Here is a 12,735-nt window from a genome sequence, read left to right on the forward strand (position 1 = left end):
TGGGCGCGAGTCTGGGAAAGGGCACCGCCGCCTTCCCACGCTCCGCGGGCTGCAGTTTCCTTGGCCCGGGCGGCGTCCCTAGTTCGGCAGTCTCCCCAGCAGTGCTGGCGCAGCAGCCTGCGACGCTGCGGACACCCTGCCGGCGGGAGGCGGGAGGCCGGCGAAACTTAATCCTTGCTTTGCTCCTGGAGCGATCCTCCAGCCTCCCTCTGGGTAGTTCCTTATTTCTGGCCTAGCTGTGAAGCCAGCTCTGTGGGGGAAAGGGAAAACTTACATTTGTCTACAGGACAACTAAGCCAGGGAAAGGTGGGGTTTTTCCATTTCTGGCTCGTAAGAATTAAGTAAATAATGGCGGAGTAGATCTACAGAAACATTACTGGCAAAGATCCGGTTTAGGTTACTAGCACTTCGTGAGCAGTACATTATTTTTTGGAAGCATCTCCTCTTAGAGCAGGAAAAGGGGATCGTGGGTGGTTGGGTTCTTCATTTTCTTCCACATTGTCCTACGTTCCTTCATGATCACTCACCTTATTCTTGCCTCATAACACCTATTTGCCCACACAGTCTCCCACTGGATCCCCTCTGTCCCAACTTTTCCCCATCAACCTGTGTACTCCCAGCCTTGCAGCTTCGTGCTTCTCAATCACCTTGCCTTCTCGAGGATTTCTGAGTGTGGGGCGAGTGGATGATGGTAATTGTGTCTCTGAGGAGGCGCCCTCGTGAAGGAATACATTGGGAACTGTAAATAGACAAGTACTATGTGGGGGTTAAATTTTCTGATTCTCAATTTAGGCCACAAGGGCTGCCTTTAACCCCTTCCGCTCCTCCCACCCCCAGCACACTAAAGGGTTCTCTGGCAATGTTCCAACAGAAGGGAAGTTGCCAAATAAAAGAGTTACACCCACCTGCTTTTCTCTTTTGGGAGCTGTTTTGCTCTACCTTAGATGATCCCCCTCTATCCCTCTTTCTACCTCCTCATTGCCCTGAGGGAGAAACAGTCTTTGCTAGTTTTATATATTCCTGCTCAATTAGCTTAGTACAAATACATAATGTGAATTAGATTTCTTCTGATTGTTCTTCCCAATTTGATTTATGTGATTGAAATATAAGTCCAGGAGCCAAGAAGATCAGAGAGTTCACCCCAAATCTGATGTTGCACTGGCTTAATGGCCTTAGGACATTCCTGTGACCTTTCTTTCATAGTTGGCGCTCTTGCATAAAAGGCATAATATTGTGTATTGGATATTGTGAGCCTTGGCTTGGTGTTTTGAAGATGAAAGGGCTCTATAAACCCTTACCATTATACTTTTCAAAGAAAGCACTTCATTTACCTTTTATTGGGCTAGTGGATTGATTGGATTCAAGTAGGAACCCTAGTTTACAGAAATCTTAATTTGCCATTATTAGTCCCCGTGGGATTCAAATTTATCATTGTATATAGGTCCTAAGTCTGTTTTAACCTCAATGCATGTACAAGAGAATGAAAATATACAAATAGGCATACAGAGTAATGGTGATGATTTTGAGTTGTGAATCACATCTAATACGCTTTCACCTAAAAATCTGAGCCAGACTCATTTGAAAATATAACCTCACCCATTTTTAGTCTATATGGAGGCAGTTAGTTAATTTCTCATAAAATGGTATAAATAATTTCAAGCCTGGCCATATAAACATGATTAGTATCTAGCAGCAGTGAGTCAACAACATTAAGCACCTATAATGTACAGAGTTCTCTGCTGACTGGACTGAGGCTCCAGACTTGACCCAACATTTTCTCACCTTGTTTGTTCCAGGATAGAGTCCATACTTGCTGCTTCAGTATTAAGATGCAGAAGTGCTCTGTTGGGCAGGGTAAATGTGAAAGACGTGAAGGTCTGATTGTGTCTGTCCTATTTACTTTCCCCATGACTAGTATTCTCATTTAGCATGTTGTACCTTGCAAGGGCACCTCCAGGAAGTACTGTTGCAAATTACAGTGACTTGGATGCTTCATCTGAATAGTGCAAATTGATTTAGATGAAATTGGCTTAGTTAATCCCTCTAAGAGCACTGCAACTTGCTCCAACTTGCAGATGTTAAAGTAGTGCCAGCGGAGTCTCATAATTGCATCCAAATATTACTCTGGGTAGTGAGCCTTGTCCATTCCCTCATCCCTCCTCCCATAAAATCTGATGACACCACAAATGAGAAGGAATCTACAGAAGGAATATGTCTATATCACTCAGCAAACCTCATTGGCTTGCTGAAAAAGGAAAGAATGCTATCTTTTCATTCTGCCCCTTGGAACTCAAGTTTCCTCTTGTTCATTTAGGGCATAGAGCTCTAGAGAGGGTGGAGATGGGGCTGAGGCACAGAGGGATTGAACTCAGGTCCTTGCATTTGCAAGGCAGGCAGCAGAACCACTGAGCTAAATCCCTGGCCCATCAAATGGCTATTCTTGAAGATACTCACGTGAACTCTTGTGTGTCTGTCATTCAGACTTGGTGGATCTTGATAAGTTTCTAGCTGTTAAGTCATTGACTTGGCTACTAGAGGAGACCTGCCCAAGTATTTGCCATTTCAATTTAGCATTACAATTCTGTCCCTTCTTCTGTGCAAAAGAGAATATGAGGCCTTGTATTCATGAAGCACATTTTTACTTAACTTGGGTGTTTTGACCTGAAGCATTGCATAATCAAAATATGAAGTATAATCCAGTTCATACTGGATATACCAGAGTTCAGGAGAGTTCAAAATGCTTCACTTTTTGATAGATAAAATTTTGATGCCAAGGCATTATTGCATTAATGCCTATTTCATATCTCTAAAAAATATTCTGCTCATCACTGAGCAGTATACAGAAGAGACCAGCAAATTATTTGCCAACCAGTGTATTGGGTCACACAAGCCAGTGAGAAAATCAAATGAGTGGTATTGGGACAAGAAATTCCAACTCCATTTAACTCCCCACCCCAGTAGACTGCTAGTCCATTTTAATTCCCTTCTTCAAGGATTAGTATATGTTTATTTCTCACTTTTATGTATTAAAACTTTGCTAAGAGTTTTCTGTGGGTTCTAGATGTCTGTGGCTCTTTCTGTTGCTTTTTTCATCTTTTCTTTCTTCATAAACATAGTCAGATAGAATGTTTAGATGGTCTTCTAGATCCTTAATTTTCCCTTAGAAATCTTAGAAGCTGGTATAAAATGTTGCAAAGTATGGGTGGTGGAGGGATTTTGAGTAATGTGCCAGCATCTCACCATTCCCTTCTCCATGTGGGGTGAGTTCATCTGAATACACACTAGAATATTGGTTTTGCCTAAGTGGATTAGCAAAGCACCATTTGTAAGAGTTAGTCCACTTGAGTTCATATCTCCCTGCAGCATTCTGACTGCCTGACCTTGTCTCCAGCCTCTTTCCTGCAGGTCAGACTCCTCTGGTTGATAAACAGTGTCCCTAGTCTCTGGGACATTATCTTACTGAGACCAGATGATCTGATAACAACCCATTCTATAATCTAAAACCCTCCTGCAATATATAATCCAGCATTTGCAAATTGCCTTAATAGGCACATAATGTATAGCATGGCAGACATGCTGATTCAGGACAAGCAAGCCTCTGAATATATACCAACCCAGAGATAGAAAAAAGGTTTATGGTTCAGAATTCTCAATCACTTTTTCTATAGCCTTTTGTTCAGTGTTGCTAGGATTCATGTGGTTCCCAAGAGAGTAGAAGCTTGATTTCCAATAGGCCTCTGTTCTCTGTCCCTTGTTTCTGACCTGAACTTTGGGTTCTTTCAGTGTAACATTCAACAGCGTGCCCTACATACATATATGTTGCCAGTTTCACTCTGTAGAAGTAGAGATGACCACCGCTCCAGGTGAACCACTGAACTTTTAAAAATTCACAGATATTTCATTGGGAAATAGATTGAGAAAAGCAGCTTTAAAGTAGATGTGAAGCTGTACTTTAAGCAGTAGGTAAGTTTGTTCTTCATTTGTTCCTCAACCTTATGACCTTGCCACAATAATCTGCATTAAGGTGATGATAATGTTATGAATTGTGCTTGAATTGCTGTCAAGAAATGTGTGTTTCCTTGGCAAATCCATTTCTTGGCTATTTAGATTAATCTTTTGCATTTGTACCAGATTTAGGACCTTTAGTTCTGCTTATTTTGATATTCATTTCAATGTTTATGATGATGACTACATTCTATAAAATGCCCAATAGTTGGATTTAGAAGCTAATTATTGAAAGTATCATTAAATCCATGTGCTATAAAATATTAAGTAGGCTTTAATAATCTATTACACAGGAATTGGCTCTGGTAATCAGCCTTCATTCTTGAGTTCTTCCTGTGTGTTTTGAAAATTTAAGAGAAAAGAAGTGAGGTAGTTCTTCATTGGGCGAGTGGGGGGTGGATCCTAGCTTAAGGGGGAAGCCATATAAGCATAAGAAATTACACAGTCAGACCCATGGTCCTCTGGAAATCTTTGTGGAAGTGTGATTTGATTGTCCTCCATTATGTCAACCATGTGCTTGGGGGCAAATTTTCAAACATTTTCAGCATTTTAAGAAGCAATATATTCCATGTCTCTCATCTGTGAATGTATGATGAGAATACTAATATTTGTAAAACAAGCTAATAATTTTATTTTATTCTCATCTGATCCTCAGAAAGAGCCTGTGAGATGTATAAGGCACATATTTTTTTAATTCTGTAGATGAAGAAGCTGTGGCCCAGAGAGTTTAAGTGTCTTGTCTAGGATTGCTCAGCCAGTTTGGTTTAGATCCAGGACTACAACTAGGCTTTATTATGAGGATCAAGTAGCATAATGGCTTTGAACCCATTTGAAAAGTATAAAGCACTATGTAAATGTAAGATGCATATTATTGTTAATTGTGATTACTGACCACCTATTCCCCTTTTACAGGGTTTCTCTTTTCAGCCCTTCTTCTATAAGTGATAATTCTATGAATTGGTTGCCTTTTATGTTCTGAAACTATCTTTTCTGAACTTCAAAAGGTCCTTTGCTAATCATTATGTTTAAGGATTTGCTGTCTTCTTTTTCAATCCCACAAGGTGTGTCACTACTTTATACAGACACGGGATTCTCCCAACACTCGTGAATGTCCACAGGAACAGTTGTTGTATCTTCCTTGAGGTGTAACAGATCAAAACATTCACTGTACTTTAACCCCGTGACTTAGCCAAAAGAAAATCATGAATTTTATTTATTTCCATTTTCTCTGGTGATGATGTCCATCCACACGTTAACCTTTCTAGTTACATTAATAAATAAGATATAGTACATGTTTTTGTGAGCTGGTTTACAGTAATCCAAGTTGTCTTAACTATGTGGCAACAGATAGCCAGAACTCTATAATAATACGATGTTAGAGCTAGAAAGCATCTTAAAGAGATCATCTATTGATTCTAGTCCAAGTTGGACAACATTTTACAGTTGAGGAAATAGTAGATTATGCCAGGACTCATTTGCTCATTCTATTCCCCAAGGCAGAGAGATAGTTTTGTAGCATTTAAGCAAGTTCTCATGTGAGATCATTGTTACTATCCTGAAGAATATTTATTTTATATAAAACATTTAAAAAATAAAACCCTACAACCTAGGTCAATTGTCAGTCTACAGGTCAGAGGTCAGGCTTGGTTTCACACTCCTCAGGAAGGAAGTGAGAACTCCGAGCCATATTCTGCAGATGGAATATTAGCTGTTGGAAGAAGAGGGTGATTAATTATGTTTAAATAACATTTGAAATGAAAGAATTCTGCAAGTGCAGATCACAGCTTTTCTTTTGATCAGAGTTAGCTAAATTCTGGATTTGGAGGGCAATGCTGAGATCATCTTATGAGTATAGAATGCATTTTAAAAATCTTCTTAACTACTGTCATGGAAACATTTTTTTTTCTATGAAGGCACAGAGCTTTCTGATATCTCATCAGTGAGTTAATATTCATTAATTCTTTTTTTGACAGTTCTCAGACTGAAGAGGGGTGCAGGGTAAAGATAAACTATACAGAAACAATTTCAATTATAATATGATAAAGCAAAGGCATATACATAAACATACATATTTGACTACACAGCAGTAACTAAATGATTTGGAAGGGAATTAATCATAGCATACACATGCAGGATTTGTCCTCTCCCTCTCTTTCTTCCTTCTTTCCTTGTTTTTTGAGACAGAGTTTCACTACATAGCTGAGCTGTCCTTGAACTCATGAACCTTCTGGAGTTCTGGTATTACAGGCATGTGCCACTTTGCCTAGCTTTCATTTGTTTCTCAATATGACAAATGGTCCCTCTTGGGAATTTTATTAATGTATTTTAATGACAAACCATTGTGTTTTCTGGAACATTTTGTGATTACCTGTCATCGAGTTATACCCTATCAGGTTTACATTTTGCCTATGTCCTGGGCTTACTCTCTAATTCTGCATAGATAAGTGATTCAAAGTTTTCAAGATTCCCCATGAGGAATGTGATAATTATGTACTACAAACATGTACCAATAAAAACAAAAATTGGGAAAAAATTTGAAGTTGCAACATGTTTTTGTCACATGACTTTCTCCTGCTAAACATATTTTGTGAGGATAGGTGTCAAATATTTTTCAGGAATCACTTACATATTTTTAAGTGAACAGAAAGTTGGAGTTGAGAATTTTATGACACCTGTTGATGATTAAAGTTATCTCAGGACATTGAAAAACCTAGATAAGGAATCACTGACCTAGATTAATTGAAAGAACTAAGCAATCTAATAGAGTTTATGCTGGGTTATACGGTAACTACATTTAATCTTGTCAGGAACTACCAAACTATTTTTCAAAGCAGCTGTACCATTTTATACTCCTTCCAGTGATTGTGAAGATTCCAGTTTCTCCACATCCTTGCTGACACTTGCTGTTTTCTATTTTGCCTTATTATATCCATCCTCAATGTATGTTATGTATTATATCAATATGGTTTTATATGTAAAGCACTTCACATAGTACTCCAAATACAAAAGGCACTCCATAAATTCTAGATTCCTTCTAGATTAAGGAATATTTTATCAATGATTACTGAATACCTAGATTGTGGGAGTCACTATGCTGTGAATAAAGATATGAAATTATAACGGTTAATGATGTTGGGTATCTTTTATGTGGTCACTGGCTATTTGTAGATATCTTCTTTGGAGAAATGTCTTTTTAAACCTTTTGCCTATTTTTATATGGGGCTGTCTTTCTATTGCTGAGTTCAGTACATTTGTAGATGCCATACCCATATAAGATACGGTTTGCAAATATTTTCTCCTATTCTGTGAGTTGTCTTTTCACTTTGTTAATGATGCTATTTACAATACTAAAGTTTTAAGTTTTGAGGAAGTACCAATTATCTATATTTTCTTTTGTTGCTTGTGCTTTTGGTATCATCTAAAAACCTATCGCCTAATCATAGAGATTTACATTTATCTTTCCATAGTTTTATAATTTTAGCCTGTATGTTTAGGTCATTGATCCATTTTGAATTATTTTTATGTATGTTGTGAGGTACAGCTCCAGCTTTATCTTTTTGCATGTGGAGATGTGGTTGTCCTAGCATCATTTGTTGAAAAAATTCTTCTTCTTTCTTTGAATGATTTTGGAACACTTCACAAAAATTAGTTGACCATAAATATATTGGTTTACTACTCAGTTTTTACAATTATGAACATTAGTGTTGCTATTTGTGACCATGGATAAATTACCTTTTAAAAAATAATAGTAATATTACTTTTTAAAAAATTATGAAGCTAAATGAGATAATGGGTTTAAAAGCTATTGTAAAGTGCTTAGATAACCATGCAGACAAGGAAAAGGGGGATAGTTAAAAGAATGCCAAAACATTGGGTATAACCAGATGGAGGTTTCATAAACGAGGGATGAATGAACAGATACTTGAAGAAATTGAAGAAAAGTATAATTTCCCCAAATTATCTAAAGGAGCTACTATATTATAATAAAATAGAAAAGAATAGAAATGGTATAGAAAGTTACTTAACATAAGCAACAGACTGTCACCATCTTATATTATTCCTTAAAGAGCTGAAATCAGTTAAGCTAGGTTACTTTAGAATACTGATGCTTGACTTTTCTGTCATGGACTTTTTTGATATTCCTTTGAAAGCTATGGAAAACTGGCTGTCCATGAAAATGCATATATGACATTTACACATCATCCTTTGTTTTGATACATAGGCATGCCTTTCAGCAATGCTATTGACCAACCTAGATGGCTTCCAACCCAGAAACTGAAGAATGCAGACATCTATTCTGGAAAAGACAGCTTAAGAGAAGAGCATTGTGAAGTGGAGATGAGTTTAGATGAAAGAGATATGATTCTAGAGGGCATTAGAGTGAGGTAGACAAATTCAGAGGGACACAGAGACAAAAATAGAAGTAGAAATATGCTGTTTTGAAACCCTCTTGAAAATAGTCAAGATAAACTCAAGTGAAGGAGATGAGATGGTTGAAATAAAGGTGTAGGGGAAAGAGCACAGGCATTGGAAGTAGAGTGAACTGTGTTTTGGGTATATATATGTTCCTGGATGATTTGCTGGATGACTTAGAATCCTACTTTCCAATTATTGCTATAATTGGAATTATATTATGATAAATATAATAATATCTTCCTCAAGGCGTTCTGAAAGAATGGAATGAAATAATATTTGTAAAATGCTTTACATAGTACTCAGTACAAGAGGGGCTCAATAAATGCTAGATCGTCTCTTCTTATTTCTAGTTAAGGAATTATTCATTAACAATTATTAAATACATAGTTTGGAGGAGGCACCATGCCATAAATAAAAATGTGAAATTGTTGATGCCCTCCAGGAGGAGAGAAAGTTAGCTAGAAATATATGTATGTAAAAGAAACAAAACAATGTTTTGGAAGCCACCAGTATTTGCAATGATAAGTGTGTAAATGAGGCAATTCATAGGTTTTTAGCTTTGATATTCACCAGCTAGAGAAAATTTAAAAAGCAGCAGATTTTTTTGATAGAGGTGGTTCTTAAATTCATATATATGTGTGTGTATGTGTGGGTATATATATATTTACATATATATATACATATATATACAAATATATAGTGAGTTTTAACCTTTCTTTCTCTATAGGTGAATGATATAGATGTGATAAACCACACTTTTCAAGCCTAGCAGTAGTTTTCAAGCACTTGTAAATTACAAAATGAAAATATCACACATTTCACCTCCTTTTTTTGAAAAGTGGTTATACAAACCTTTGAACCTACTGAACTGAGAGTGGCTGCTTTATAAATTCTTTCCTTTTACAATTTCCTATAAATTTCCATTAAATAGCTAATTAGTTCAACACATTTAAAAAGTTTCATTTAGAAACAGCTTTTAGGTGTACATCTACTATATACTTATGCACTAGGTATAATTGTACTCAGTTTTCATGTATCTTTTGAGAGTTATGTATCAGATACCACAAATATGAACACATAGCAACAGCAGAATCCAATTTTTAAACTCTGGTTTAGGTTTCCAATAATATGAGATGGTGAAAAAAAGCTGATCAAAATCAAAATATGCCTTTCTCTTTCCTATAAATAGAATTAACATTTTCAGTCAATAAGATATGCTTTATAGTTTTCCTTAGGGCTAACTTAGAGTATTTATGTGTATGGATTTTAATTATGGGAAACCCATGACACTACGTATTTGTATATTCAGCCCAGAAATACCAGTGGGAGACCAGATAGACTGACCAAGTAGTTAGTTTCTTATTGGTTGTAATGATTTCTTTTGCTCTCAATGCATACTAAAATGAAGGATACCAGATTTGAATTTCTTTGCTGTTTACCTTGCTAATTTCTGTCTATATCCAAATTTGCATCTGGTTGTTTTAGGAAGAATGGAAAGATACATTGGAGATGAGTAGGATTGTGCTAATTTAGTGATTGTGTTAAGCTGAAGCCACAAGATAAAATGACTTTATTTATTAGCAACTATTGCTGAGTAAGTCATAAAGTTGAAGTTCTTTTTCATTTGACTTGATGAAATGAAGGCTTTTCTGAAAGTAAGGGAAGAAAGTAAAGTGAAAACTACCATCTTTTGTCTTTAGTAGCTCAGTGAATTAGAAATGGAATGGAACAGAAATCTCAGTGTGTGATAATAGGAAATAATTCAAGTTCACACTTTTAAGAACTTACTATCCTACAGTCAGAGCATTATTTCTATAGCTCTCCTTTTTATGCAGGCTTTCAGAATGGAGTCATTTCAGGAAGTAGAGAGTGAATTTGAAATACGGACCTGTTTTCCTTCCACTGAATGTGAAATGGGAGCAGCTCTTATATCTTGTCTTGAAGTGAAATAGAAAGACCAATATTGGAGAACGGAGGTTGAAAATTTTATAGGGCCTCTGACTCATCGTAGTCCAGAAGAAGAGTTGTCATTGGAGAACATGAGAAAGAGTGATCCATGCCAGTCTTGTGAGCTGGAGTGAGCATTCAAGAGTGAACATTCAAGAAACCAGGATTCAGAGGTGGCCATTCAATTCTATTTATTAATGCAGGAGAATGAACTCAGACACTTGTCAGAAACAAGATTTGAAAGGGGAAAAATCTTTTTGATTAATTCCAAAATCACTTTCCTATTGCTCAAGCATCCCTGGGGAGTCCAATATGTAAAGTCTCCACTGGTTAGAGTATAATTACACCCTGTCCACTTTAACTTGGAAATGCTTAATGACTCTTGCTTTGTATTCGTTGCAGGTGAAAGCCCAACCTCTGTGGTTCTTAATGCCTCAGCAGAATTATTTTCACTAAAGATGGAAACACTGGAGTCTGAATTGACCTGTCCAATCTGCCTTGAATTGTTTGAAGACCCCCTTTTGCTCCCGTGTGCTCATAGCCTGTGCTTCAACTGTGCCCATCGCATCTTGGTCTCGAACTGCAGCTCCGGTGAAACCATTGAACCCCTTACCGCTTTCCAGTGTCCAACGTGCAGGTATGTTATCTCACTGAACCACAGGGGCCTGGACGGCCTCAAGAGGAATGTGACCCTGCAGAACATTATTGATCGCTTTCAGAAGGCTTCAGTCAGTGGGCCTAATTCCCCAAGTGAGAACCGACGGGAAAGGACTTATAGGCCCAGTTCCGCCATGTCTAGTGAGAGAATTGCTTGCCAATTCTGCGAGCAGGAACCTCCAAGGGATGCAGTGAAGACATGCATCACCTGTGAGGTCTCCTACTGTGACCGTTGCCTGCGGGCCACACACCCCAACAAGAAACCTTTCACCAGCCATCGCCTGGTGGAACCAATGCCAGACTCACATCTTCGAGGGATTACCTGCCTGGACCATGAGAATGAGAAAGTGAACATGTACTGTGTATCTGATGACCAGTTGATCTGTGCCTTATGCAAATTGGTGGGTCGTCACCGAGACCATCAAGTTGCATCCCTGAATGATCGATTTGAAAAACTTAAGGTAAGGGATCTGGGGACTATCCCTTATACAAGTTTGACACCTCATATATAGTTATACAGTTACCAAGTTCCCTAATAAAAATAGGTCATTTTTCCTATGCGATGAGTGAGTTCACTCTCTGTTGTTCTCATGTAGAGTAGCCTACTCGTCTCCAAGCTCTCATGGGAACTTATTTCATCTGTTGCATAAACCTCTTCGTATTCTTCTGGACAATTCTGGGGGAATTAGCCAATGGCTCACTTTATCAGTACTCTGTACAGGGAAGCAATACTTTCTCTGCGCTTCTCTAACATAGATATAACACATTACATATCTTTGCTATGATCCTTTTATCCCTTCTAAGTGAGTACCTGTGTAAGTGTGCTATAGTTAGCATATGTGCTGATTTGCATAAATTCATTTGTATCTGTGTAGGTATGGGTGGAGGTGTCTATGTAGATTATAGATGAGAGATTTTTGTGGAGGACTTTAACTTATGTTCGTGTTTGCACACTTATTGCAATCATTAGCCATTACAAATTGCCGTTCATCACTTAACACAGGTCTAATTCTAAGCCTGCCTTAAAAAAAGAAACTGAAAAATAAACCAGTATACCATGAAATCTGGAGAATAGTCAGACATTTGAACTAAAAATTTAAACTGAAGACGATAGTTAATCTAGTATCAGATTTTCTGCCAGTGTGTTTTATTGTGGACCATTAGACAGAAGCACTCATTTGTTTTCCTCCCCGGGAAGTTCCAAGTTTTTCACTTATGTCTAGTGGACAGTTTCCTGAAGTTGTTGTGTCGTATAATATTATATATAAGGCTAAGTGCTTACTTCTAAAGTTCTCCTACCTTAAATTTATGTTAACAAACAAACGTCAGATATAGCAAATAGTTTTATTCCCACTGCTTACCTACTTGTGCGGTGTAATTTCTCTTAAAAAGGAAACTGCTTAAGAGCTTTCCATAAAAATAAAATGTTTAAATGGATGGTAAGACTACCGCCTCAAAATAAGGCTAGAGTATATAATCCAAGCTAGAAGAAAGATCAGAATAGCATGGAAGTGGGGGACAGAAGGGAGTGGCCTCCTGTCACTCCTCCTATCACATTCTGGAAAATTCATTCAAATTAAACATAAAAAGTTACACACAAGGGCCGGGGATTTCGGTTAGCGATACCACCACCTGCCTTGAAAGTGCAAAGTCCCAAGTTCAATCCTCAGTACAAAAAAAAAAAAAAAAAAAAAAAAAAAAAAACAAAAA

At 37.5% G+C, this 12,735-nt stretch overlaps 1 protein-coding gene across 2 annotated transcripts in view; it reads left to right on the forward strand.

Moving 5' to 3' along the window:
* Positions 1–12,735, forward strand: part of Mid2 (midline 2) — an 87,369-nt gene that overhangs the window by 1,185 nt on the left and 73,449 nt on the right. For both annotated transcript variants that reach the window (XM_010611912.3, XM_010611921.3), the window contains exon 2: positions 10,771–11,486. In XM_010611912.3, coding sequence (XP_010610214.1) covers positions 10,827–11,486 — 660 coding nt within the window. In that variant the 5' untranslated portion in view covers positions 10,771–10,826. The remainder of the gene's footprint in view (positions 1–10,770; positions 11,487–12,735) is intronic.

The sequence above is a fragment of the Fukomys damarensis genome, unplaced genomic scaffold (assembly GCF_012274545.1).
Source record: "Fukomys damarensis isolate Sample0158 unplaced genomic scaffold, DMR_v1.0_HiC HiC_scaffold_39, whole genome shotgun sequence".
In the NCBI taxonomy this organism is placed as follows: Eukaryota; Metazoa; Chordata; class Mammalia; order Rodentia; family Bathyergidae; genus Fukomys; species Fukomys damarensis.